The sequence below is a fragment of the Indicator indicator genome, chromosome 15 (genome assembly GCF_027791375.1).
Source record: "Indicator indicator isolate 239-I01 chromosome 15, UM_Iind_1.1, whole genome shotgun sequence".
Lineage (NCBI taxonomy): Eukaryota > Metazoa > Chordata > Aves > Piciformes > Indicatoridae > Indicator > Indicator indicator.
Window position 1 is genome coordinate 10,756,808 of NC_072024.1, and position 22,273 is coordinate 10,779,080.

The 22,273-nt window shown below is 52.6% G+C and overlaps 3 protein-coding genes across 3 annotated transcripts; 2 read left to right on the forward strand and 1 right to left on the reverse strand.

The window, feature by feature from the left end:
* Positions 1-14: 14 nt before the first annotated feature.
* P4HTM (prolyl 4-hydroxylase, transmembrane) lies at positions 15-17,619 on the forward strand. The gene is made up of 9 exons (XM_054387593.1): positions 15-290; positions 362-443; positions 9,715-9,905; positions 10,902-10,998; positions 12,964-13,126; positions 14,736-14,921; positions 15,339-15,429; positions 15,993-16,116; positions 17,408-17,619. The coding sequence occupies exons 1-9, from the start codon at positions 15-17 to the stop codon at positions 17,617-17,619; spliced, it is 1,422 nt and encodes a 473-aa protein (XP_054243568.1).
* LOC128971735 (secreted frizzled-related protein 5-like) lies at positions 4,172-7,630 on the reverse strand. The gene is made up of 4 exons (XM_054387380.1): positions 7,305-7,630; positions 6,370-6,542; positions 5,354-5,443; positions 4,172-4,506 (listed from the first exon to the last, which is right to left on the reverse strand). Exons 1-4 carry the CDS (start codon positions 7,628-7,630, stop codon positions 4,172-4,174), a joined length of 924 nt encoding a protein of 307 aa, XP_054243355.1.
* A 158-nt stretch (positions 17,620-17,777) lies between the features above and the next one.
* WDR6 (WD repeat domain 6) lies at positions 17,778-21,942 on the forward strand. The gene is made up of 6 exons (XM_054387594.1): positions 17,778-17,844; positions 17,927-20,330; positions 20,639-20,734; positions 20,937-21,053; positions 21,222-21,315; positions 21,448-21,942. Exons 1-6 carry the CDS (start codon positions 17,778-17,780, stop codon positions 21,940-21,942), a joined length of 3,273 nt encoding a protein of 1,090 aa, XP_054243569.1.
* Positions 21,943-22,273: the final 331 nt, after the last annotated feature.

The window sequence follows — 22,273 nt, forward strand, 5'->3', positions numbered from 1 at the left end:
GGGCCCGGGGCACGATGGCGGCGGCGGCTGCGGCGGCGGCTGCGGCATCGCGGGCGGAGGGTCCCCCGCTGCCCGGCCCCCCGGGGGGCCGCCCGCGCCCCGTCTGCTCCCGGCCCTACTTCCTCGTCCTCATGGTCTTCGCCCACCTCTACGTCCTCAACGTCCTGGGGCTTCTGCTCTTCGTGCACCTGAGCGCTGGTGAGGCCGGCGGGCCACCCGCCGCCGCCCCCCCGCCGCCGCCGCCACCGCCACCGCCCGCCCGCGCCCTCCCGCGCCTCGAGGGCATCAAGGCAAGGCCGCGCCGGGGGGGCTGGGGTCGGGGCTGGGGCCGCGCCGCCGCTCACCGCAGCTCTCCCCGCAGGTGGGCCACACGCAGCGAGTGGAGCTAGTGCCTGGCAGGACTCACGCCGTACGCACCCTCAGCCTCAAGCCTCTTCTCTTCGGTGAGTACCGGCCCCACTGCCTGTTCCACCCCCAACCACCTCTAGCCTCTTCCCTGCTGGTAGGTCAGCGGCAGAGACCAGCACCAACCCCCAGGGACGCCGCTAGCAGGCAGGCTGCTCGGAGCCTCACCCGGGGCTGGCCCGTGGGGTAATGGCCCAGCCGGCACCGGGGCTGCGAGAGCGGTGTCCGTGAGTCCCGGCGGGCAGTTCTGGAGGATTTCTGCTGCCCGCGCTGCCCTGTCAGCATCCACCGCCGCTACCCTAACGGCGGGGGGTCTGTGACAGCTGCGGGGGAGTTGTGTGACACCCGCCGCTGTTTTACACCCACTCATGGGAAAATGCCTCCTCCCGTGTTTGCTTTGCCTCCCTGTGCAGCTTTTCCTCGAGGCTGCGTTAAAAGGAGTGGGATTTTGTTTAAGCTATTTTGACACAGTATTCACAGAGGTTTCATGTTCTGGATGGTCCACTTAAAAGAATTTGGAAGATTAACCTTTCCAGGTTTTTCAGATTCCCTTAAAATACAGTAGACAGCAGATCACTGAAGAGGATCTTGAAAAAGCTGTTCAGTATTAGGAAAGGACAAGAGATCCCCAAACTTTTGGTAATAAATGATGATAAAGCAATTTAGTCTTGGTGCTTTAGTGCTGAGGAAGTAAGAGGAGAGTTGATAGATTTCGTGTCTTCCACTATGTCTTGCACTATTTTGCATCCAGTTCGAATGCTCTGATGCACAGCCACGTAACATCAGATACTTTAAAACCTTCTTTACCCTTCTGTGGGTTTTGCTGTGACTGGTAGAGTCTTAATAACTGAACTCTTGTGTTCTGAAAATCTACTGAGAATATATAAATTAATATTTTTTTAACAGATGATTACCACATTCCCACTAATGCAAAATCAGGAAACCTTTTTTCTCTGAGAAAATTGCATTGAGTCTTTTAGATGCTTTCTCGGTAATATGTAAAAAGAGAGTTTTTTTCTGAATCCAGATAGATTCTATACACTGAGCACCTGGCCATAAATTAGACAGGTTTGTTATTAAACTGCTTTAATGCAATAAGTATGTGGAAGAAATACACAAGTTCTTTTGTCATTTCTACATCTGCAGTACTCATGGTTTACACATTTTGAACAATTGGATTACACATTGGATTTCTGTCTCACATTCAGTAAACAGACACATTGAGCTGGAACTGATATCCCCAGTGGTTGCAAAGCTGATGTCATTACTGGAGCCGTGGTCTGGGCCAATTGCTCTATTTTTTGCTGTGGAAAACTCCAGTTTACCCGTTCTCTACCTTGCTGGTGTCACGTAAGTGAAAGAGCTGGTCCTGGCCTGCAAGGAAGGTGCTGAAGCTGATAGAAGGCAGCCTGGACCTGGCAGCACTAATGCCACAATTTTTAGCTTGTCATTCTGACACTGCCGTCAGGTCTGCAGGAAGCTTTGCTGCCTGAGGATGCTATCACAGACATTCAACATTTGGGATGCCCTATGAGCCTGTTCTTCGTTGTCCTCTGATAAGGAGGCCCTTATTTAGAAACTGCAAGTTGCAAGACAGCTCTTATCTCCCGGATGAACCTGCCAGGAGCCAGCTCTGACTTTAAAGGACTTCCAGAGGCTATCTATGCAAACAATACCAATCTAAATCAGCTAGTTAAAAAAAACCCTAATTTACTGCATCTCTGTTGTTTAAATTAGTGGAAGTGTGTATTTAAACTGGTAGTGTTAGACAAACCCAGAAATTGATAGCAAAGAAGGAATTTCTGGGGATTTTACTTAACACCAACTGTTGTGGCATGTGAGAGCCAATTTAAAGGGAATAAGCTGCTGGTCTGTGATCTTTGCTTTCAGCAGAGCAGGCTGTCGTGGGACCACAGCAGTGGATAGCTCATAACGATTTAATGTGAGCTGTGTGCTGTGGAGCATGGCCCTGTGCACCACAGGGGAAACTGTGGTTTGTTTTTGAAATATGGGTAAGGCATCTGCATTGAACCCAAATGTATTTCATGAAGCTGTGAAACAGTCCCTGCTCTATTTTTTTCCCCCCTCTGGCTACAAGACATAATTTCTAAAGCCTGTAAGTCAGACCATCTGTGCACTTTTTAGTTAGGAAACACTAGTAATCAAATGATCCTATTAATGGAAAACAAATATCAGACAAAGCCTTTTCAACCTTCAGAGCTTTTATGGGTTCTGTCATGTTTTCCAAACGCAGTCTGTTCAGAGGATGCTGCCATTGCTGGGACCACCTGGCAGAGGATGCTGTGGATTGGGTGGCAGTTTGCAAGACAAGGCCATGGAGAGGAATCGAAATAGGAAATCTCTCTGTTTTTCTTCTGAGCCTCAGGGAATAGAAGTGATCCCTGCACAAATGTCAGGGCACAGAGGAATTTTGGTGTGTCTGAGTACTTGTCTCAGCCCACACTACATCTGAAGAGATCATGTCGTGGGTTGTTGGTGTGCTTTATGAGCACAGGGAGGCAATGTGTCTCCAGCAAAGAGGGTGGCTCTCTCCACAACCCAGACCACAGGCCATTCTCTTACTATTTTCTTATTAATCCAGCCTGGGAAGCTTCCCACAAACGATGCTTTGTCAGGCAGCAGAGATCCTACTCATCTCTTTTGATGATTGCTGTTCTCTGCTCTGGGGTCTATAGCTGTGTGTACCCCTGTAGGGAATTTAAGTCCCTACTTAGGCGAGAGAATGAGCTGAGCGAGCATGGCAAGACTGGATTTTAATACCTTTTCTATCTTCTTTGCACACAGGTAGAAGGCCAGATGGCTATGTAACATTTCTACCCCATACACCTGGCAGAACTGCAAGTAGCTCCTATTGTGCTGTGGTTGGGGCTCACCTTCAAGTCCCAAGCAAAGCTGTTGTTTTCACACCAAAGGAGAGGTTTAAACAGCTCATGACTCCTGCTCTGCTTTTTCTCAAGGCCCTTGTAGTATCTTGATATCTTCATTAGTTCTGCCGTTACCAGAATCTTCTGATTCAAACTGAATTTCTGGTGTTAAAAAAATGGTTTTCCCTGCTACGCAGAAACCCTCAGCTGTCTTTGTTGTGTGTTTCTCCTGCCTTGTTGGCTGTTTCCTTTTATCTGTATGGATTGCTCATCAGCTTTCAGCACAGTGAGCTGAAGGACAGCTTGAGTGACTGCTCAAGAACAGAGTTGTTACCATTCATTTTTTAAGGGGCCATGCATTGCCAGGGTGGGTACCTCCCCACTTAACTTGCATCAGACCATTCAAAAGTATAAAGTAGTTACTCCATTACACAAAAAGCATCACTTAGCAGCTGGGGAGACTTTCATGTAATCTCTCTGGACAGAAAGCAAGCAGGCGCTTGGACAGCATCAGTGTTTCAGAGTCAGATAATGAAGCTGAAATGGCTGTCAGCTTTGATGTTGGTAAGTAGAAGGACCTGTTAGTAAAGGTCTCTTCTAGTTTGTGCTCATCTGCATAGTTCAGTTTTGCTGTGACACTAGATCCTACACAAAGCTGTGCCTGGCAAGTCCTGAATCTGCAGAGTCTTGCAAGATGAGTATGTTAAATCTGCATCCTTAAGCTCTGTCTCAGTAAAATGGGGATCTGTAAGGAGGCCCTATCTGTGGACTAAGACTGCTTTGAATCACCTACAAACATCTTCAAAAGACCAGCTGCCAGGGAAAGGAGTTTTCTAGCCATAGGGAGGGGAGCAGTTTCTTACTCTTGGAAGGGAGATTTTTCAGACCTTCCGGCCGGCCTGTTCCGGGCAGCGGTGATGTTTCCACCTGCGCACTGCCTGGTGCAGGTTCCTGTTCTTCTTCTGCCAGGCATAGGCCTTGTTCACCACCACTTTGTCACTCTGTACTTCACCACTTACGACAAAGACCCCTGTGTGAGTGCCTCTCATGATGTTGTGTACACAGGTAGCATCTATGTCCAGCCACTGCTGGAGCCTGGCAGGGATTTCAGTTCTAAGAAGTGGGCCATGCTTGAGGACTTCCACCCTGCCAGGGTCCAGGTCAAAGTCTGAGATGGTGGTGGTCGTGTTTTTCCTCAGGATTCGGATTTTCACTGCTGCAGGGGTTGGAAAAAGAGCTGTTAGTTTGGTTTACGCTTCATAGCTCTTACCTACTTAAAGACAAGGTGGGGCAAGGCTTTCTCGCTGTTTCTGTAATGTGGTGACACATCCATCCAAGCTCTTGTAATTGCAGTGTACATGTGAAAGTTCTTATCTGAGGTTAGTTTCCAGTACTGAGTATTGTTCTTCTCACTTTGCCTTCCACATCAGAAGGGCAAAGGCATATCAGCACCTCTGAATGGGCATGAACCCTGTAGGAAGCATGGGCACCAGCAAGTCAGTACATCAAAGTCCTGGTCTCATGCAAATTACTTCACTCTCCTCTGAGCTGAAATTTCAAGAGATGTTAAGATTGACACCTGCCCAGGATTTCAAACTACTTTTTTTTTTTTTCATGAATGTTGTGCCTGAATTCAGGGTAGTATCTTGAAAGCTTTCTGCCAGCTGACTGAGCAGAGGCAGGCTAGGACAGAGAGAGTTGCATTGCTAAAACAATGGTATTGAAGTTTGGAATACCTAGCATGGAGTTTGCCAAGGGTTTTTGTAGACATTGATTGAAATGTTGGTCTCCAAAGGAAAACCAGAGCAGTACTTGTATTTAGCAGCCACAGACCAAAACGAAGCCATAGTCCACAGAAATAAAGCAGGTGCACCTTTGGTGCTGCATGGACCTGGGCCCTACTTCTGCCTGACAGGTAAGTTGGGACATGAAAATCTTTTACTGCTGTGAAAGATGCAGCTCCTCCGAGGCAATTTCTTATGACAAAGCTGTTGTCTGTCTGTGTCACTCTTGGGCTACTTCAGGAAATGGCAGTAACTGACAGGAAAAGGAGAGATACTTACCAAAGTCATTGGTGCAGAGGTTTTCCAGGATCTCCCTGGCAGTACTGGCCTCCTCAAGCTCACAGTCCTTGCAGCTGGCTCTGGGCACTGCTGCAACAGAAATGTGATTATATCACCCTAGTCAAGTCTCACTTGAGAAGGCACAATGAAATTTTGAGATCTGTGAGTGGTGGCTTGCTGTTTTCAAGTTGTGCTTCCTACCCAGTCCCTGAGAGACAGCTCAGGCTGTAAGATGGGAAATGTTAAGCTCTCCTTCCTGTGGCTGCAGCAGACACTGCTTGTTGTGCTTTATTTAGGCTGGTGTGTGTTGCTGCATGTTAAAGCAGCAGTGAAAATGCTTAATGAAGAGTCCTAGTTTGGATGAAACAGTAAAGCCTTTGGTATGGTCAGAGTCCACCCAGTGATGCTGAAACAAGGCATCTGTTCTCTCCTTATCTGCTCTTGAATCACCCGCAGTGTTCAGCAGTATCTGGTGTTTAATTTAGTCTTTCAACCCTAATAATTTTTTTTTCTCATGTAACTCATGTCTGCAGAGGCTCATTCCCTTTTATGCTGTTTCTTAATGTTTAAAGAGAAGACTTGCAAAACATCTCTTTCTACACCTTTGTTTTTTTAAACACAGGGCACAGCTGCAAGATCAGGGCTGCAACTCTTTGTCTCTGCTGGAAGCACATCTCACTGCCTGGAGCCTGCACACCACAAGCTCTCATGCTGTGCTTGGGTGTTAGGCTTTCACAGCCATTCCTTCTCCCTGCCCCAAACCCTGCATGGTCTGATGGCACCCAGGGAGCTAATGAATACAGTAGAGAGGGGAACAAGCTGCAGTCAATGTTACGCTGATTTTCTAGGCACAGTGGAGCTTCCAGAGAGAACAAAACTGGAATGCATAAACTATTTGGGTTTTTCTTAATACAGCTTAAACCCAGAAATATTAGTAATAGAAAGAAGGCATAGACCCATCCTTCTGAGAGTGTTACACATGGGAAAACATCTGAAAAAAAAAAAAAACACCTTACTTCTCCTGCTTGAGGAATTTTCATCCATGGAGACTGCTGCAATGCACAGTTCATGATCTGCAGGAAACTTGTTGCAGTTCAAGATTTCAGGCCAGGGGTAGCCATAACAAGCCATGACGGGGGCACAGCTTCTCTTGACAGCTTCACACAGGCTGCGGCAGGGGTAGATGAGCCTGGGGAGGGAATGGGGAGGGCAGCACCTCTGGACTCCTGGCAGCAGGCTGAGGATCAAGCCCTGGCACCACACTATGCCCAGGCATGGCTGTGTTGCACATTGTAGTGCTAGCAGAGCTACATTGGGGTCTTTGGTGTGTTTTGAACATTCATGCCCAGGATGCAAACAATTAATTTCTGAGTACAGAAGGGATGAGGCTGTTCAACACAGGTTGCTGCCAGAAGTCCTCTCCCTCTCTTGGGGACCTCTAGTAGTGCAAAGGATGCTTACCTTTACAGGTGCTTACTTAGATACCCAGTTTACTTAACAACTCTGTACTTTGATGGCTGCACACAAAACTCAGGATTTCTCTCTGCTGCTGGCATGGTCAGTCTGAGAAACCCCCCTACATGTTGAAGGCAAGAGCCGAGAATGAGGGGGTGCAAGGAAGGGAGGTGATGCTGGTGGATGCCAGCAGCTACTGTGCTGTGTCAGGGGTGCAGCCAGGGAAAACGATGGCTGTGCCTGGGGTGGGTGAGCAGGACAATCTGGAGGAGGGAACATAATGTTTCTGTTCCAGCGAGGTGAAAGACTCATGTTTCACTTTCAGAGGGAAGGACCCTGCTGGGAAATCCAATTGCCTCTTGCCGAGAGGGGCAGCTGGGCTTCTTGTGGACCGCAGGGATCACGCTGCACGCGTTTCCTCTCAGGGGGCAAACACAGTCGCACTGTTGGGGAGTGTTACTTGCTACAGCTGAAATAATTTGCAAAAACGTCTTACCTGTCCAAGCAGATTGGTGCAAAGAGGGAGCAGAGGAAAATCCTTGCATCTGGATGGCACTCCCTGGCCAGCAAAGGCAGCCAGCTGGAAGACTGCTGGATCACTTCTGGCATGGTCTCATGCTCCAGCAGGTTGGGAATCCTCATCTCGGAGTAGCCGATATCATAGCACAAGGCCATGTGGTGTGGAATGGGTGTGCAGATGGAGGATCTTCTCAGGTAGCTTGCCCAGGCTCCTGGAGAGCCCCAGAGCAGCAGGCGTGCCAGGACACTCAGTAGCCATGGGCCACCCGACCTCGAGGGGTGCCTGTGGTGAGTCCTGACCATGCTCAGAGCTAGCTGGGAGCAAACAGGCAGCGCACTCTGGACTGAGCTGCTCCAAACTGTGGGATGCCTTTTATAGCCTAGGAGCCACCTCTCTGTCAATCCATCCTCATTAAGTGCGGCCTTTTCAGAGCCCTCATGGGGAAGACAATGCTCCAATTTTTGTTTGCCAGTGGCCCTGATTGTTTGGATTTTAGCAGGGGTTTGGCTTAGATCAGCAGGTGTGGAAATGAGGGCAGTTGGGGAGGGATGAATGACTTGGCCCGTGTGTCTTGGGGCTCTTTCAGCCAAGATTGAATCTCTGTTTGACACCAGTGCTCCAACGCATCCTCTTTCTCTTGCTCCAGGATTAGTCATTATTTCATAAACCCCAATGTTTTCCTCCCTTTTGTTTTTTGTAAAAGCAATCAAGTGTTGCTCAAAGTCAATTAGGAGGGCATTTGTTTAGCTGGATCCATTGTTGAGCAGGCAGGGAGATAGGATGGTCTCACAGCCAGAAGTTAACTGTTTCAGAGAGCTAAGTGTAGAGAGGAACTAATTTGCAGCTGTGGAGCCAGGTTGTTTGCAGACAGGATTGGCAGCGCTTAGCTGGCAACCCCCTCACCTTGTGACCTACCTGACAGGGCAGGCTTTCTGGCTAACAGAATTTTTACTTCACTGCAGAATCCCCTTACTACTGCTGAAGAGCAGGATTGTGCTTCCTCCAGCACGTAATTAAGATCCCAGAAGCCATCATTATTGTAGCCCAGTTGAGGGAATGGGAAATACTGGGAGCATGCTTGCCAGCGCACATGGACCTGGTGCCATGCCATGAGGTTCAAGCTGGTCAGTGGAAGCTCTGGCTCTGAAGCATCCCCTGGCACAAGGACCCTGCACTGCCTGTGGTGGAAATTGTTTCCTCGGAGGGTGTTAGGGATACAGCTGGATGCATTGTGTTTCTGGGGCTTCCCAGGAACTTCTCATTTTCTACAGTTCTAGTTCTGGTCTGTACTGACCCAGAAGCCAAATGCTTATTGACAGTTTGAGCTGATAGGGTTGATTTAAGGTCATGGAAGTAATTGACTTTTTTTCCCCTCTTGGAGGATTGCTGCTGTAGTGAGAATCATAGAATTGTGGAATTGTTTCAGTTGGAAAAGATCTCTAAGATCATCAAGTCTATAATGTGTTCATGGCACATACCTAGGGATTCTAGGAGACTGCAGTTCAGAGAGCAGGACCTTGGGCGTAGGAGCACTTAAACCTGTCCTGCTTTGGTGGTTCTCAATCTGCTGGGACACAGAATAGCTGTGTTATGGAACCTCATTAGTGCTTCAAAAGCGGTTGCCCTGTGCAGCTATAAAATTTCTTAGCCTCCTAGTCATCAGTGGATTTCTTTGCAGTTAAATTTCCCTGGGATCCTGGTATTGCCCAATTGCTGCTGGTGGTATGCTACAAAGGAAAGCCAGTGATACTGGAGTGTTACCTGGATGTGAAGCACAGCATCCACCATGTACAGTGTCTTCCCCATTAATATTGTGTTTGAAGTCCATTTTTAGTGGAGGATCAAGGGAACCAATGAGAATAAGTTTGGAAGTTGTGTCCTTTCTGTTTGAGTTTCATAATAGAGCACTGTGACATTTTCCCCTGAAAGGTGTTAGGCTCTGTGCAAAACACCACCCTCTCCACATGAGGGCAAGGAAGCCATCACCACTGCCCATCATAAAGAGTTTTGGCCTCCCTGCCTGTAAACTGTGATCCACATATCACCTTTGAAGTGATAATATGCAATGATAGCACCTTTGCTCACTCCTTTGTCCATTGTGGTATCTGCCAGGGAGTTTAAGGGCTTGACCCCTGGATCCAAACATTTAGGAAGGGCTGCTGTAAAAATACTTCCAGCAGCCCAGGTGTGTGCTGTATGCTCTTTAGGAGTTGTTCTGGTGGAAGGGTGGATGGGTTTGAATATCTCAAATTTAGACAGATCCTTAATTTCCCCACCCACTCTTTGTTGTTTCGTTTTGTTTTTCCCTCTGAGTGGCCTGCCATTGGTATTGGGTCCCACAGTATCAGTTCCTCATTCTCTGTTGCTGCTCACACTTTTGCTGCAGAAATTCCTGACTTTCTGACAGAGGAGGAGTGCAAGCTCATCGTCCATCTGGCGCAGCTGAAGGGGTTGCAGAAGAGCCAGATTCTACCAACAGATGACTATGAGGAAGCCATGGAAATGATAGAAATCAGCCAGATGGACATTTTCAATCTGCTGGACCACAATCAGGATGGGCAGCTGCAGCTCAAAGAGGTAGAGTACAGGACAGACCAGAGGAGGTTTGCTGCAGGACTCTCTGGTGGGTCCCCTCCTTAAACGGCTTCTTTATTACTCATGTGCTTGTATAGAGCCAGAGTCCAGTATACACTGGTCAGTATTTGCTTATTTTTATGTCTCAACACTTGTGCTGGCCTTCAGCATGGAAATTTCTGGGAAAATGCACAGCAGTTGTCATGCTATTGCGAGGTAACAACACAGGCAGGAGATGGGTGTTGTTCAATATGCTGGGGAAAACGTTCCTTGTGCTGTGGGCTTCCTCTTGCTGGGTGTTCCAGGGCAGTGAGTTTGTAGTGTGGCACAGCTTTGTGCAGCCTGTGGGGAGCTGACTGTGCTAACTGACAAGACACCAGCAAAGCCACTCCTGTTAATGAGCCTGGAAGGTGATAATGAGCACCTTATTCACAGCTCTTCAGCATCCTTGACCTGTATTGCAGGGTACACCATGGCAGGCGCTGGCAGTTCAAGTATGTGCCTCCCCAGGCTCCCATTTCATATGGGGCTGGGTGTGTGCTGTCCTATGGGCAGCAAGCGTGGAGTATGGAGAGCTACACCAGTGACAAGGCTCCTTTCTCTGGTGGTCAGAGCCTTCTGAGAGCTCTCCACAATACACCATCTTTCTGTCCATGTGGTAAGGAAGCATTTTATTCCAAGCCCTCGTCTCAGACCAGTAAAAACATTCTTTTAGCTTTACTTTCCCTTCAAGAGAGCTGTGCCCCCTCCATGTCAAAACTGGTTAACTGAGTCTCAGCAGTCATTTGCCATGACCTAACTGGAAATAGCAACTCCCATCAACCACAACTGCATGTGGCTGCCAGATGATCCTCACTGCAATCTTCTCTCTGGAGACATGTGCTGACGCCTGGCTGGCTGATGCACTGCGGAGAAGCACTCGACAGACATCAAGCAGGGAGGGCATCTCTGGGTTTCAGTAGGACCAGTGCCCAGCACTGATCTATTTATGAATTTCAGGTGTTGACCCACACCCGTCTTGGGAATGGCAGGTGGATGACCCCCGAAAACATCCGGGAGATGTACTCTGCAGTCAAGGCTGATCCTGATGGGAATGGTAAGAGCAGCTCCATAGGAATTCCTTCACCCCCAGCATGCTGGATGCTTCACACAACCACGTGGGGCACAGCAATTGCTGTGTCCATGCCCAGGCTTGTCTCTCTAGCTGTGTTCTTCAAAGCAAAGTAACACTGCTTTAGAGACCCTCATAGAAAATTAAAATCAGTGTAAACCTCTCATCACAGCACTCCTGCCCTTCATCTCCAGTCTAGCAGTAACCTAATTCCACCACCTGGGCTTGGATTTTGCAGAAGCAGGACCAAAATACAACCCCACAGTCCCTCTCCCTTGTCAGACCAACCTTGGTCTGTGCCCCATGTACCAGAACCTTCAGGATGAGCTTCTGTTGCCATGGTCTGAGACACAAATCTGGCTCTGACTATGTAGCTTTTGTCAAGGTAGAACCTCTGCTCCCCTCCTGTTTTTAGGGAGAATTCTGCAGCAGGCTGGGAGCCCTCCATCATTGGCAGAATAAGTGGAGGTGAGGGTGGTCATCCTTCATTACTGACCCCGCTCTCTGCCGCTGCAAACTCCCTGAACTCCATGAGGCCACTTCTGCCTCTCCTGTCCTCAGACTCCAAAGGATTCTCGCTGGTCCGGACATGTACTCTAACCTCTGCTGCTCTAATTAGAGTGGCCTCAATTAAGCAACTCTCTATTTCCTAATCATATTAAGTGAACACACAGGCTCTGCACGCTCTCTTCCAGTGACCTGACGTTGAGAGCTGCCCAGGAGGAGCTGATTTGGCATTGAAGCAGTACCCTTGTGAATGCCTAAATATCCGGAGGACATCCCATGCCCTACTCCTCCAAGCTGGTGGTATTCTTGGCAGGGGTAGGAGCATATGACTGAGTCCTTGGTGGCTTTTCCACAGTTCTGGACATTAACAAATGAAAGGCCCTGCTGAAGTGCTCTTGGCAGGACCTTGCTTCCAGAGAGCTGCTTCCCTCTGTTGTTAGATTGGTACGTGACACCAAGAGACCAGGTCACAACCTGGATGTGGCACTGCGTCATCCAAGACCACGTTGATTAAGGGGAAGTGGGGACAGCAAGACACTGGAAATAATAACGATGTAGATCATTTGGTCACAACTGTCCCAGGCTGACCCTGGTGGCTGGTCCTTCCTCCTGCTGGAAGATGTTGTGTGCCCAAGGAGCAGAGCTGGTACCACAGCAGCACTGGCTTCGCTGCCTGAACCAGCTCCAGTCGCAGCCATGATGTGTGCTGGCTGCTGGACAGTGCTCCACACACTGTCAGGACCTGATCCCCCATGCAGAGCTCTGCTTCTTCTCCAGAAAGGGGAAAAAACGAATGTGAGGAGTTTTCTGAAGGCGAAAGTCCATCCCTTGCCAAGTCCAGTTGAGTCCAAAAAAAGAAACACCTGTTTTAGTAGAAACCACCTTTTACCACTCACTTTTCTATTATTTCTACTTACACAGGATTGTGCTCTGTTGTGTTTCTAGCTCGTGTTTTGCAATTACACAAATGCACAGAAGAATGCACTGCTTGTTTGGGGGCTGGCATTTGTAAATCACCACAAAAGGCTTTGTAGAAAATGTGGTCTGAGGTGCCCTTAAATCTGTCTGTTTAATTATCTAAGAACAAGCCCCAAGGCATCAGGTGGCACAGGCTTTTCAGGTGTGACACTACAGATGTTGGAACCGTAGTGGCTGTTTCTTTTGATGTGTTGGTTTGTGTGTCTTAGGAGCTTTTTAAAGTTCAAAATGGTATTTTGCTTGTCCTAGTTCTGACCTTGCATAGCAGCTAATGGTTCACTTTTGCAAGTTGCTGCATGCCCTGTATTCTGCTCATACTGGCCAGGTGGGAATAATGGTGGACCCCAGATGGGGTTTGTTCGAGGAAGGGACTTTCTGCAGTGCCCTCAGCTGGTGGTTTCTCTGAGTACAGGCCTCCAAGAAGACCTGCAGCAGAGTCAGCTGGCTTTTCCTGTCCTTCCATAGGTGTGTTGAGTTTGGAGGAGTTCAAACAGTTGAACATGCGTGATTTCCACAAGTACATGGGAAGCCAGAAAGTGAAGATGAGCGACTTGGTGCGCAACAGCCAGCACACCTGGCTGTACCAGGGCGAGGGCGCACACCAGGTCATGAGAGCCATACGGCAAAGGTAAGGGGCAGGCAGCTGAGGGGTGATTGGGTTTGTGTAGGCATGAGGACCACCTGTGCTGGGAAAGGCAGTGGCAGACTTGCTAATATTCACACTTCCTAATTGCCTGAAAGTCTTTGGAGTATAAAGAGCAATGAACACAGATATGAAATGGAGAGAGGAGGTTTCTGTTAGAACAAGAATTTGTATTGTCCCATGGAAAAGGAAAAAGAAAATTCAAACCTTTCAGCATCTCCATTCACTTTTGGGAACAGCCCTATAAAACCAAGAAGACTTGGCATTATATGAAGTAATTCATTCTAATTAGTAAATGAGTTTACTGGGAGAAACTGCCCATTTCCAATGCTGTCTGGGTGCCAGCAGTTACTGTCATTTGCTTTAGTTACTCATGCATTTCACTGAAATCTGTCTTAGCTGTTCAGAGCTGACTTTTTAACAAGCAGAACTTCACCTCAAGTAAGCCAACATAGTTTAATCCTTCGAGTGCAAGTATCACAGAGCAGCTCACAGCAGCCGGGAGAACTCTTACCCTTCCCTTCATCTCAGATTTGTTACTGGGAAGCATTGAAACCCAGCATGAAGTCCAAATCACTTAGCTGTGCTGAGTTCCAGATAATTGGCTGGAAACTCTCTTCTTGCGGTGCTGGTCCTCACTCAGAACATGGGTGGGTAAAATCTGTCCTGAGGCTTGAAAATGGCTGTTGGCCACTCCTTTTCTTCAGTGCATTCCAGAGGGAGAATGGGGTCACATATTGGCTTGATTAGAGCAGACTGTGGCTGCCACCTTCTCTGTGCCAGTTAACCAGCACACACAGGCATCAGCACACACAGGCATCAGCATACTGCTTTTACGCTCTTCATTTGGCCACTGTTACAAGGATGTGAAGACACAGTGCTGAAGGAGGCTGTTAGGCCTCCCTGGGACCATGTGGTGCCTGGAGGGGCTTTGTCATTCCTCTTGCACCTGCCCCGAGGGCTTCACTGGTCCAGGTTCTCAGAGCTCTGAGTGTTCTTTGGCAGGTCTCAAGACGTACCTGCTTGCCTTGGGGATGATCTCAGATGTAGCAGCGGAAAAATCCCAGAGCAGGAGGGCTCCGGTCTCCTTGATCACTTCCAGTGCCCCTCTGCCCTGGGGAGAGGCTGCTGAAAAGGAAACAGGGAAAGGTGAGTTAGGTGACAAGAACATTCCTAGAGTTAGTCTCTCGTTCCCTCTCAGCAGGGGCCCTGTGCTTTGCCCTGTCCCCGAGGTCCGTAGGTGGTGAGCAGGAGTCCAGAGAAGCGATGAGATGGCACATGAAGGCTCCAGGGACATACACACAAAGGATCTTGCTGAGCAAGCAAAGTCTTCCTGAGAGCAGTCCTGCTGGAGATGCACCGTTTGGTTTTGAGTTTTTTTATTAACCTTGACGAGGACTTTCTGAGCGATGCTGATGGTCCAACAGATCTGTAAGGACCTAGTTATCTCTTGGCATGCTGCTGCAGCCCACCTGTCTCTCCGGTCTCTTGGGAAGGGGGTTCTCTTTCTCTGGATTTGTTAGATGCTTGGGAGTAGTGGCCGACCAGGGCGATGGTGCAGTCCCCTCACCGGCTGTGCTCTCCTCTTCCTCAGGGTAATGCGTCTGACTCGCTTGCCCCCCGAGATCGTGGAGCACAGCGAGCCCCTCCAGGTTGTGCGCTACGACCAAGGAGGACACTACCATGCCCACATGGACAGTGGCCCTGTCTTCCCCGAGACTGCCTGCAGCCACACAAAGCTGGTCGCCAATGAAAGTGCTCCCTTTGAGACCTCCTGCCGGTAAGCTCTGCCTTGGTACAGTCTGGAACATGTTGGAGAAGAGGTGCAGAGAGTTATTTCACCTCACCTCACATATGAGACTCAGTGCTCAGACTGCAGGCTCTGGACCAGCTCTAGAGATCGCTGGCATGAACAAGTTTGAAGGAGGAGGTGAGCAACTCCTGGGTGTCCATACAAAAAGGGCCGAGTGGTTCTGCAGAGCTGATGGGCCATCCCCACCAGAGGCTAGAAATGCACCCTCAGTCTTGTGGGGGAGGGTCTCCTTGTCCTTGGAGAAAAGCTGATGGTGTAAATCATGTATCTTGTGATGTCTTGGAGGAACTGCTGTATGTATGGTGGAGGAGCAGGGTATAGACAGCTCCTGTGCATCTCCTTCTGTTCCAGTTGTGTCCCCTGAAAGCCACTCTTCCTTTGCAGGTATGTGACAGTGCTGTTCTACCTGAACAATGTGACTGGGGGAGGTGAAACAGTCTTTCCTATAGCTGACAACAGGACATACGAGGAGATGGTAAATGAATCTCACCTACATGTTACCCGTGGGGATTTTGCGTCCTTCTTTGAATGTTTTTATTTGCTGTGGGTGCAGAAGGAGTCCGCTACATGATGCTGAAGGACTAACATCCAGCCCTTGTAGCTAGAGCGTGGGGAAGCTGTGCTCTGCTTGTGATCTTTTCCCTCTGAGGCCAAAGGAAGAGGTGTGGGGCTTTGAGAGCTGAAGCTCTTCCCACTCAGAGGTGTGAGGGGTGGTCTGTTGGCCTTGCTGCCATAACACAGATCCTGCTCGCTTCTGTCTGGGCAGATTCCTCAGACTAAATCTTGGCAGGTGTGTTGTGCTTCTGTCACACAATGTGTTAAGGGATGGGTGGCTGCTGAGAAACAGGTTACAGACCAACGGGAGACTGAAAGTGGCTTCACTGTGTGGGTTCTGAAAGCCCTGTCCTGCCAGTATAAGCTTTGAGCTATGTGAGGTGTTCAGGCCAAGGGCAAGACGATAGCTGCAGCAGAGGCACCGCAGTTTGGGCACTTGGCTCCAGCCCCATTTGTGACACATTTTCTGTGATTTCTTGCTAGTCTTTGATCCAGAACGACATTGACCTGCGAGATACTCGGAAAAACTGCAACAAGGGCAATTTGCGAGTGAAGCCTCAGCAAGGCACAGCTGTCTTCTGGTACAACTACCTGTCAGATGGAGAAGGTACGGGAGGGGTAGGACTGCCAGAGGTAAAAACCGCCTTCTTGCAGCATATGAGAGCTAAGAAGAGCCCAAGGGTGGTAGCTGCCTGCTAGTGGGAACTGTAGAGTCTACTTGTCACCAGCTGGGTAGGAGCTTCCTGGCTCTGAAAGGCTTTTGTTTACAGGCAGTAGGTCAGTGGCTTCTAATGTCTTTGGGGGACTAGCTAGCAAACAAAGACCTTGGCTGCACTAGCCATTGCAAGCTGCCTCCTATCCTGCTGTGCGAACTGAAACTCCTGCTGGAACTTGGTCTGCAATTCAAAATGTTTCACTGATGTGGTGTTGCCCAAAGGGATGGGGAGGAGAGGTGGCAGACAAAGGAACGGCCATCAGCTCTGCAGCCCAGGGAGGCATGGTCTGTGTAAGACTCTGCCGAGCTTGGGGCCCACTCCTGCTTTATAGCTCAGCCACAGCCTGATGATATGTATCCCTAGGGCTGTTTTTCTCATGAAGCACAGCATGGTTTTCCCTGACAGCCAGGGTGGGGGGCTGACATGAATCTCCCAGGCTGCTGGTGTGTGGTGCCAGAATATTTTGATGGCAGATTTTGAGCAGTGATGGGAGGAAGGAATATAGCATCTCAGGTCCCCTGGGAGCAGCCCATGTTTTCCATCTCTAGAAAACCCCCAGAGGAGGTCACAAGACCAGCATTTGGGCTGTTGGATGGTAATACCAAGACCTGTAAGAGCAAGCCCTGATAAGATCACTTTCCTCTAAGAGCCCTGTTGTGTTTTTATAAGCAAATTTTTCCAAAATGGAAGGTGGTGGCTAATCCTAGCCTGCCAAAGAAAAAAACATGGGACCTCTGTAAAGAAAGGGTCATTCAGAACTGCTGAAATGCAATCTCTTAACGTGGCCACGAGCCTCTGATTTCCATGGGCCTTCTAGTGGCAGCACCCATGTCTTCCATAGCAGCCTCCCGTTTTGGGAAGAGCTGGGAAAAACAGAAGCTGTGGCACAGAATACAAGAGGTTTTGAGCCGAGCAAAGACATGGAGGCAATGAATTTTTGCATTTTGGGAGCCTGCCCTGGTCAGCTCCTCAAGGGTGCTAGGGTGGGGTTACACTAAGATGGAGGGGCTCTAGGAGGAACCAACTCCTGTGAGTTGTAGCTGGGCTAAAATCCAGGCAGGTGCTGTGGGCAAGAGAGTTGCTGTCAGTGTTTGCTGGTCATGCTTCCCTGCACACTCCTGTCTGTGCCTGGGAGTGCTGCAGCACTCCCTTGCCACCTCCTCACAGGGCTTTTTTCCACAGGTTGGGTGGGGGAGCTGGATGACTTCGCCCTGCATGGGGGCTGCCTGGTCACCCAAGGCACCAAGTGGATTGCCAACAACTGGATCAATGTGGACCCCAACCGGCGGCGGCAGCTGCAGTTTCAGCAGGAGATGGAGCGCTTCGCGGGGGCCGAGGCCGGGGGCGAGTGGACGGTGGACAAAGCTTACAGCAGGGCACACCTGGAGCTGTAGGGCCGGGGGGGCGGCCGTGCACACGTGGCCTTTTCCCGCGCTGGGCGGGGGGGGCGGGGCCGCGGGCCACGTGCGCGGGGCGGCCGCGTCGCGCGCAAATAAAGCGCAAATAAAGAGACGGGAGCAGTGCTTTGGGGGCGGGGCCTGGCGGCGCCAAGATGGAGTCCGTGGCGTTGGTGGCGCCGGTAACGGCGCTGGAGTTCGCCGGGGACGTGCTGCTGGCGGGTGAGCGACGGGACGGGGTGGGGCTGGGCCTGGGCCTGGGGCCGGCGGCAGTGGTGGCTGACGCGATGTCCTACAGGCACAGGCCCGGAGGTGGTGGCGTTCCGGCTCAGCGGCGGCGGGCCGGCAGCGGCGGCAGGGCGGCGGAACGTGCTGCGTGAGGCCAGCGTGCAGGGGCTGCGGGCCGAGTCCAGCAGCGGGGAGGCAGTGCGGGTGGCGGCCTTCGGCGGCCGCTGCCTAGCAGTGCTGACAGTGCGGCGCGTTGGGCCGGGCGGCGGGTCGCGACTGGCGGCGTGCGGCGGCGGGGCGGCGCGGGAGCTGGGGGCGCGTGTTTGGGAGGCACGGTGGACTGCAGGCGGGCGGCTGGCCCTGGCGCTGGGCGGTGGGACCGTGGGGATCTACGACTGGCGGAGCGGTGGGAGCTGGCTGCAGCGGACAAGCTGCAGCGGGGCCGGGGCACTGCGCTGCGCCGTGTTAGCGGGGACGGGCTGGATGCGGCTGGCGCTGGCGGCCGGTACGGCGACGGGAATCGTGGTGGTGTGGCGGGCGGCGGAAGCGACGGCCCCGCGGCGGCGGCTTTGCGGGCACCGAGGCGCGGTGCTGGCGCTCTGCTACTCGGCACCGCGGGGACTGCTCGTCTCTGCTTCCGAAGACCGCAGCGTGCGGCTGTGGGCCGTGGGCGAGCTGGGCGGCGGGGATGGGGACATGGGGAGCTCCTGCCTGATGGTGTGCTACGGGCACGGGGCGCGGGTGGCCGCCGTGGCGCTGCGGGGTCCGCGCCCGGTCAGTGTCGGGGAAGACGGTGCCTGCCTGGAGTGGGACGGCTGCGGCGGCGTGGGGAGGGCACGGCGAGGGCACCGCGGAGCCCTTCGCGCCCTCGCCCTGCGTCCTGCCGGCGGCTGCCTCGCCACGGGCGGCGACGACGGCGGTGTCCGGCTCTGGCGGCCCCAACAAGCGGCTCCGATGGCGGAGGCTCTGGGGCCCCCAGGGCGACCGCGGTCTGTACTGCTGGTAGGGCCGCGGCGGGTTCTGCTACTGGACGAGGCGGGCGGGCTGGCGGCCTACCAGGCGGCGGCGGGGCGCTGGGTGCCGGTGCCCCTCGCTGCCGGCGGTTCCCGCGGGGTGCTGGCGGCTATTCCCCTGCCTGGCGCGGATGAAGCGCTTTGTGCCCTGGGCTGTGGAGACGGGCGGCTCCTTCTTTTCGCCCTGGGCCGCCCCGGTGACGCTACCGCGCTAAGGCTGTTTGAGGGGGGCGTGCGCGGACTGAGCTGGGCTCCCCGTCCCGGGCAGCCCCCAGATACCACCGCCCTCGTGATTTCTGGGCCCGACGGGGAGATGCTCTGGATGGATGTTGTCCACCGCTCTGGACAGGCACCCGGAGTACGGCTCATGGGTCGGTACCTGCTGCCCCCCTGCAAGCAGCGCTGGCACACCTGTGCGACTTTCCTGTCCCAGGGAGGGCTCCTGCTCTGTGGGGACCGCCGGGGCTCCCTTCTCCTTTTCCATTGCAGCAGCTCCCCGGGCAGGGCTGTGGAAAGCACCAGCATTGCCAATGGCGGCATTGAGCCAGTCCACGAGGGCTCAGGCAGCCAATGGGAGCCCTCTTGCTTGTTGCACAAAAGGCATCTTCCACTCGAGGCCCCATTGTCTGTGCTCTTTGGGCTCCATGGGAAGACAGGGGTTACCTCGGTGACCTGTCACGGGGGCTACATTTACAGCACTGGCAGGGATGGGGTCTACCGTCAGCTCCACCTGCAGGCCCAGCAGCTGGAAGTCCTGCGGAAGCACAGACCCTGCAAAGGCTTGCAGTGGATTGAGGAGCTGCGATTCACCATGGATGGGGACCTGCTTGTGCTAGGCTTTCATGCTGATAACTTTGTGGTGTGGAGCAGCAGGACTGGCGAGAACCTCCACTGCATCCCCTGTGGTGGAGGACACCGCTCCTGGAGCTACTGGAGCAACTCCTCAGCTGAGGCCTTTGCCTTCATTAAGTGTGGAGATGTGATGCTGTACCACTGTGAGGCCAAGCCCCATGAGCAGCAGGTGCTCCTGGCGTCCCTGCATGGGCGGGAGATCACCTGTGTGCGACGCCTGGGGACAGTGGAGATACCTGGCCACAGCACTGTTAATGTCTTCATCACTGGTAGCGAGGATACCACAGTCTGCATCCTCATGATCAGTGAGCACTCCCAGACAGCCATGCCCCTCACCTGGCTCAGTGACCACATCTCCAGTGTGAGGGCGCTGGCACTGGCCCTTCCTGCAGGACCTGCTGCTGAGGGCTTCAGTAACAAGGGCTTGTCTGCCCTGCTCTTCTCCGCGGGTGGCCGGGCACAGATCGAGTGCTACCGACTGCTGTGTGCTGGCAACCCAGCATCCAAGAGTGCTGTGACCTGCCATGTTGTCCATGTGGCTTCCCACAGGCTCGATGAGCACTGGGAGCGGAAGAAGAATAGGCACAAGCTCGTCAAGATGGACCCAGAGACAAGGTGATACTCAGGGACAGCCCAAGGCAGGGTTAGCAGTGACCATGGACTGGGCGGGTGATGGGAATTGTGCTGGCCTCCACTGGGATACCCACGTTATGTGGCTGTAAGCTCAGCTAAGACAGGAAGAGCTAGTCCATCCCTGGTGGCTTGTGCCCAGGACTGGGCCTTGAGGGGGCTTTTCAGGTTGGGGAAAGACTTAATCTTCACTTGTGCCTCTTCCAAGAGCTCAGGCTGCTTGGCGGGGCCACTGGCTTCCCTAGGGCTGCAGGTGTCACCTGTCACTGCTGAGCATCATGTGTTTGCTGCAGGTACATGTCCCTCTCAGTTATGCCTGGGACCAGCTCCAAGCAGCTGCCAACATCATGGACGTTCCTGGCTACTGCATGCAGTGATGGATCAGTCCGGTGAGGAGCAGGTCCCAGTTCAGGGACCTGGCAGGGAGAACAGAGTTGGAGCTGGTGATAGGACCAGAGCAGGCTCTGCAAGGGAGGCTGCTCCTGTGGACATAGCTGTCTCTGAGCTGAGGACAGGACAGCATATGAGACAGTGACAAAGGTGTCAGGAGCCCCTTCCTCCCACAGCTGACTGCCCTTTTCTCCTTCCCAGGGTCTTTGGGCTGCTGGAGGCTGCCCGGAAGCTGCTGCTGGTGGCAGAGTCATTTCACCACCAGCGCTGTGTGCTGAAGGTGGAGGCGTTTCTGTACACAGGGGCAGGAGGGGAGAGGTGAGCTCCAGAGGCTGTGCTGCAACTGATGGGGCTCTGAGGAGCAATGTTCCTCCTTGCAGAGATGGCAGTGGGTGGAAGGGAGAAATCAGTATGCAGGGGCTGTTCTGCCATTTCCTTGTATCTTGGTGGGGGCCTTAAGGGCTGCCTGCCACACCTTCCTTCTAGGAGACACCTCCTGTGCAGTGCAGCCACTGATGGCAGTATTGCTTTCTGGGACATCACTGGCCCCATTGCAGATGCAGCAGATGCTCTGCACCAAGCTGAAGGAGAGATGCAGCCCCTGGGTAGGTGCAGCTGCCAGTGGCTCTGCTCTTGCCTCCAAGGGAGGCCATGCTGTTAGCTCCTTTGCTCCCTCCAACCATCCAGAGTGACCACCACTCCCCTGACCAAGCCTGTTTTCCCAGCCCTGGGCAGCCCACTCCTCACTGTCATGGCCCACAGCTGTGGCGTGAACAGCCTCCACCTCCATGAGATGCCAGAGGGACAATACCTGGTGGCCAGTGGCAGTGACGATGGTTCCATCCACATCTGCCTGCTGGAGGTGACCCTGGATGAGGCCACAGCAGCGACCTGTCTGCGCATCCTGGAGCGGGTGACCAGGCCCTGTGCCCATGCTGCCCACGTGACAGGGATCCGGCTGCTGCAGCACAACCTGCTGCTCTCTGCCTCAGTGGACCAGCGCCTGACGCTGTGGCACTGGGCCCCAGGCAGGCTGGATGCACTCAGCACCACCTTCTTCCATGTCCCTGACCTGGCTGAGCTGGACTGCTGGGAGGTGGCAGAGGCATCTGGGGAGCTGCGGTATTACTGTGTGCTCTGTGGGCAGGGCCTGGAGATGCTGCAGGGCATGGCCCCCCCCATTCCTCAGTTAGAGGCCCCCCAGTAACAGGGCAGCCATGCAGCACACTCTGCTCCCTTCCTACCTGGGGAGGGCACCCTGCATTTGTACTCTACCCATTACCACAGGCTCTGTCCTAGCCTCTGTGCTGGTGTGGCCTCTCTTGAGGGGAATGGGTGTGCTTAGCTCCTCTGGGGACAGCACAGCCAAGACTAGGATGCTCAAGGCTGGTGGTTTGGGGAAGAGGGTGGACGTGACCCCTTCAGGACAAGTTTACTCCTCCTTTACTGCCTGAGGAGCTGTAGAGTAATCTGCTCACCCTCCTCAGCAGTTGCTTCTCTTTGAGATGCTGACTCTTGCTGGGACTTTCCAGCCCCTG

What these genes read in the sequence shown, in the direction of transcription:
- P4HTM (XM_054387593.1), top strand. Translation starts at nt 15, where the DNA reads ATGGCGGCGGCGGCTGCGGCGGCGGCTGCGGCATCGCGGGCGGAGGGT. An exon ending in ACAGGACATACGAGGAGATG is followed by an intron (nt 15,430 to 15,992) that starts GTAAATGAATCT and finishes ATTTCTTGCTAG; the next exon opens with TCTTTGATCCAGAACGACAT. An exon ending in CTACCTGTCAGATGGAGAAG is followed by an intron (nt 16,117 to 17,407) that starts GTACGGGAGGGG and finishes TTTTTTCCACAG; the next exon opens with GTTGGGTGGGGGAGCTGGAT.
- LOC128971735 (XM_054387380.1), bottom strand. Translation starts at nt 7,630, where the DNA reads ATGGTCAGGACTCACCACAGGCACCCCTCGAGGTCGGGTGGCCCATGG. An exon ending in AAATTCCTCAAGCAGGAGAA is followed by an intron (nt 5,444 to 6,369) that starts GTAAGGTGTTTT and finishes TTTCTGTTGCAG; the next exon opens with CAGTGCCCAGAGCCAGCTGC. An exon ending in CCTCTGCACCAATGACTTTG is followed by an intron (nt 4,507 to 5,353) that starts GTAAGTATCTCT and finishes CAACCCCTGCAG; the next exon opens with CAGTGAAAATCCGAATCCTG.
- WDR6 (XM_054387594.1), top strand. Translation starts at nt 17,778, where the DNA reads ATGGAGTCCGTGGCGTTGGTGGCGCCGGTAACGGCGCTGGAGTTCGCC. An exon ending in CGGGGACGTGCTGCTGGCGG is followed by an intron (nt 17,845 to 17,926) that starts GTGAGCGACGGG and finishes CTACAGGCACAG; the next exon opens with GCCCGGAGGTGGTGGCGTTC. An exon ending in AAGATGGACCCAGAGACAAG is followed by an intron (nt 20,331 to 20,638) that starts GTGATACTCAGG and finishes TGTTTGCTGCAG; the next exon opens with GTACATGTCCCTCTCAGTTA.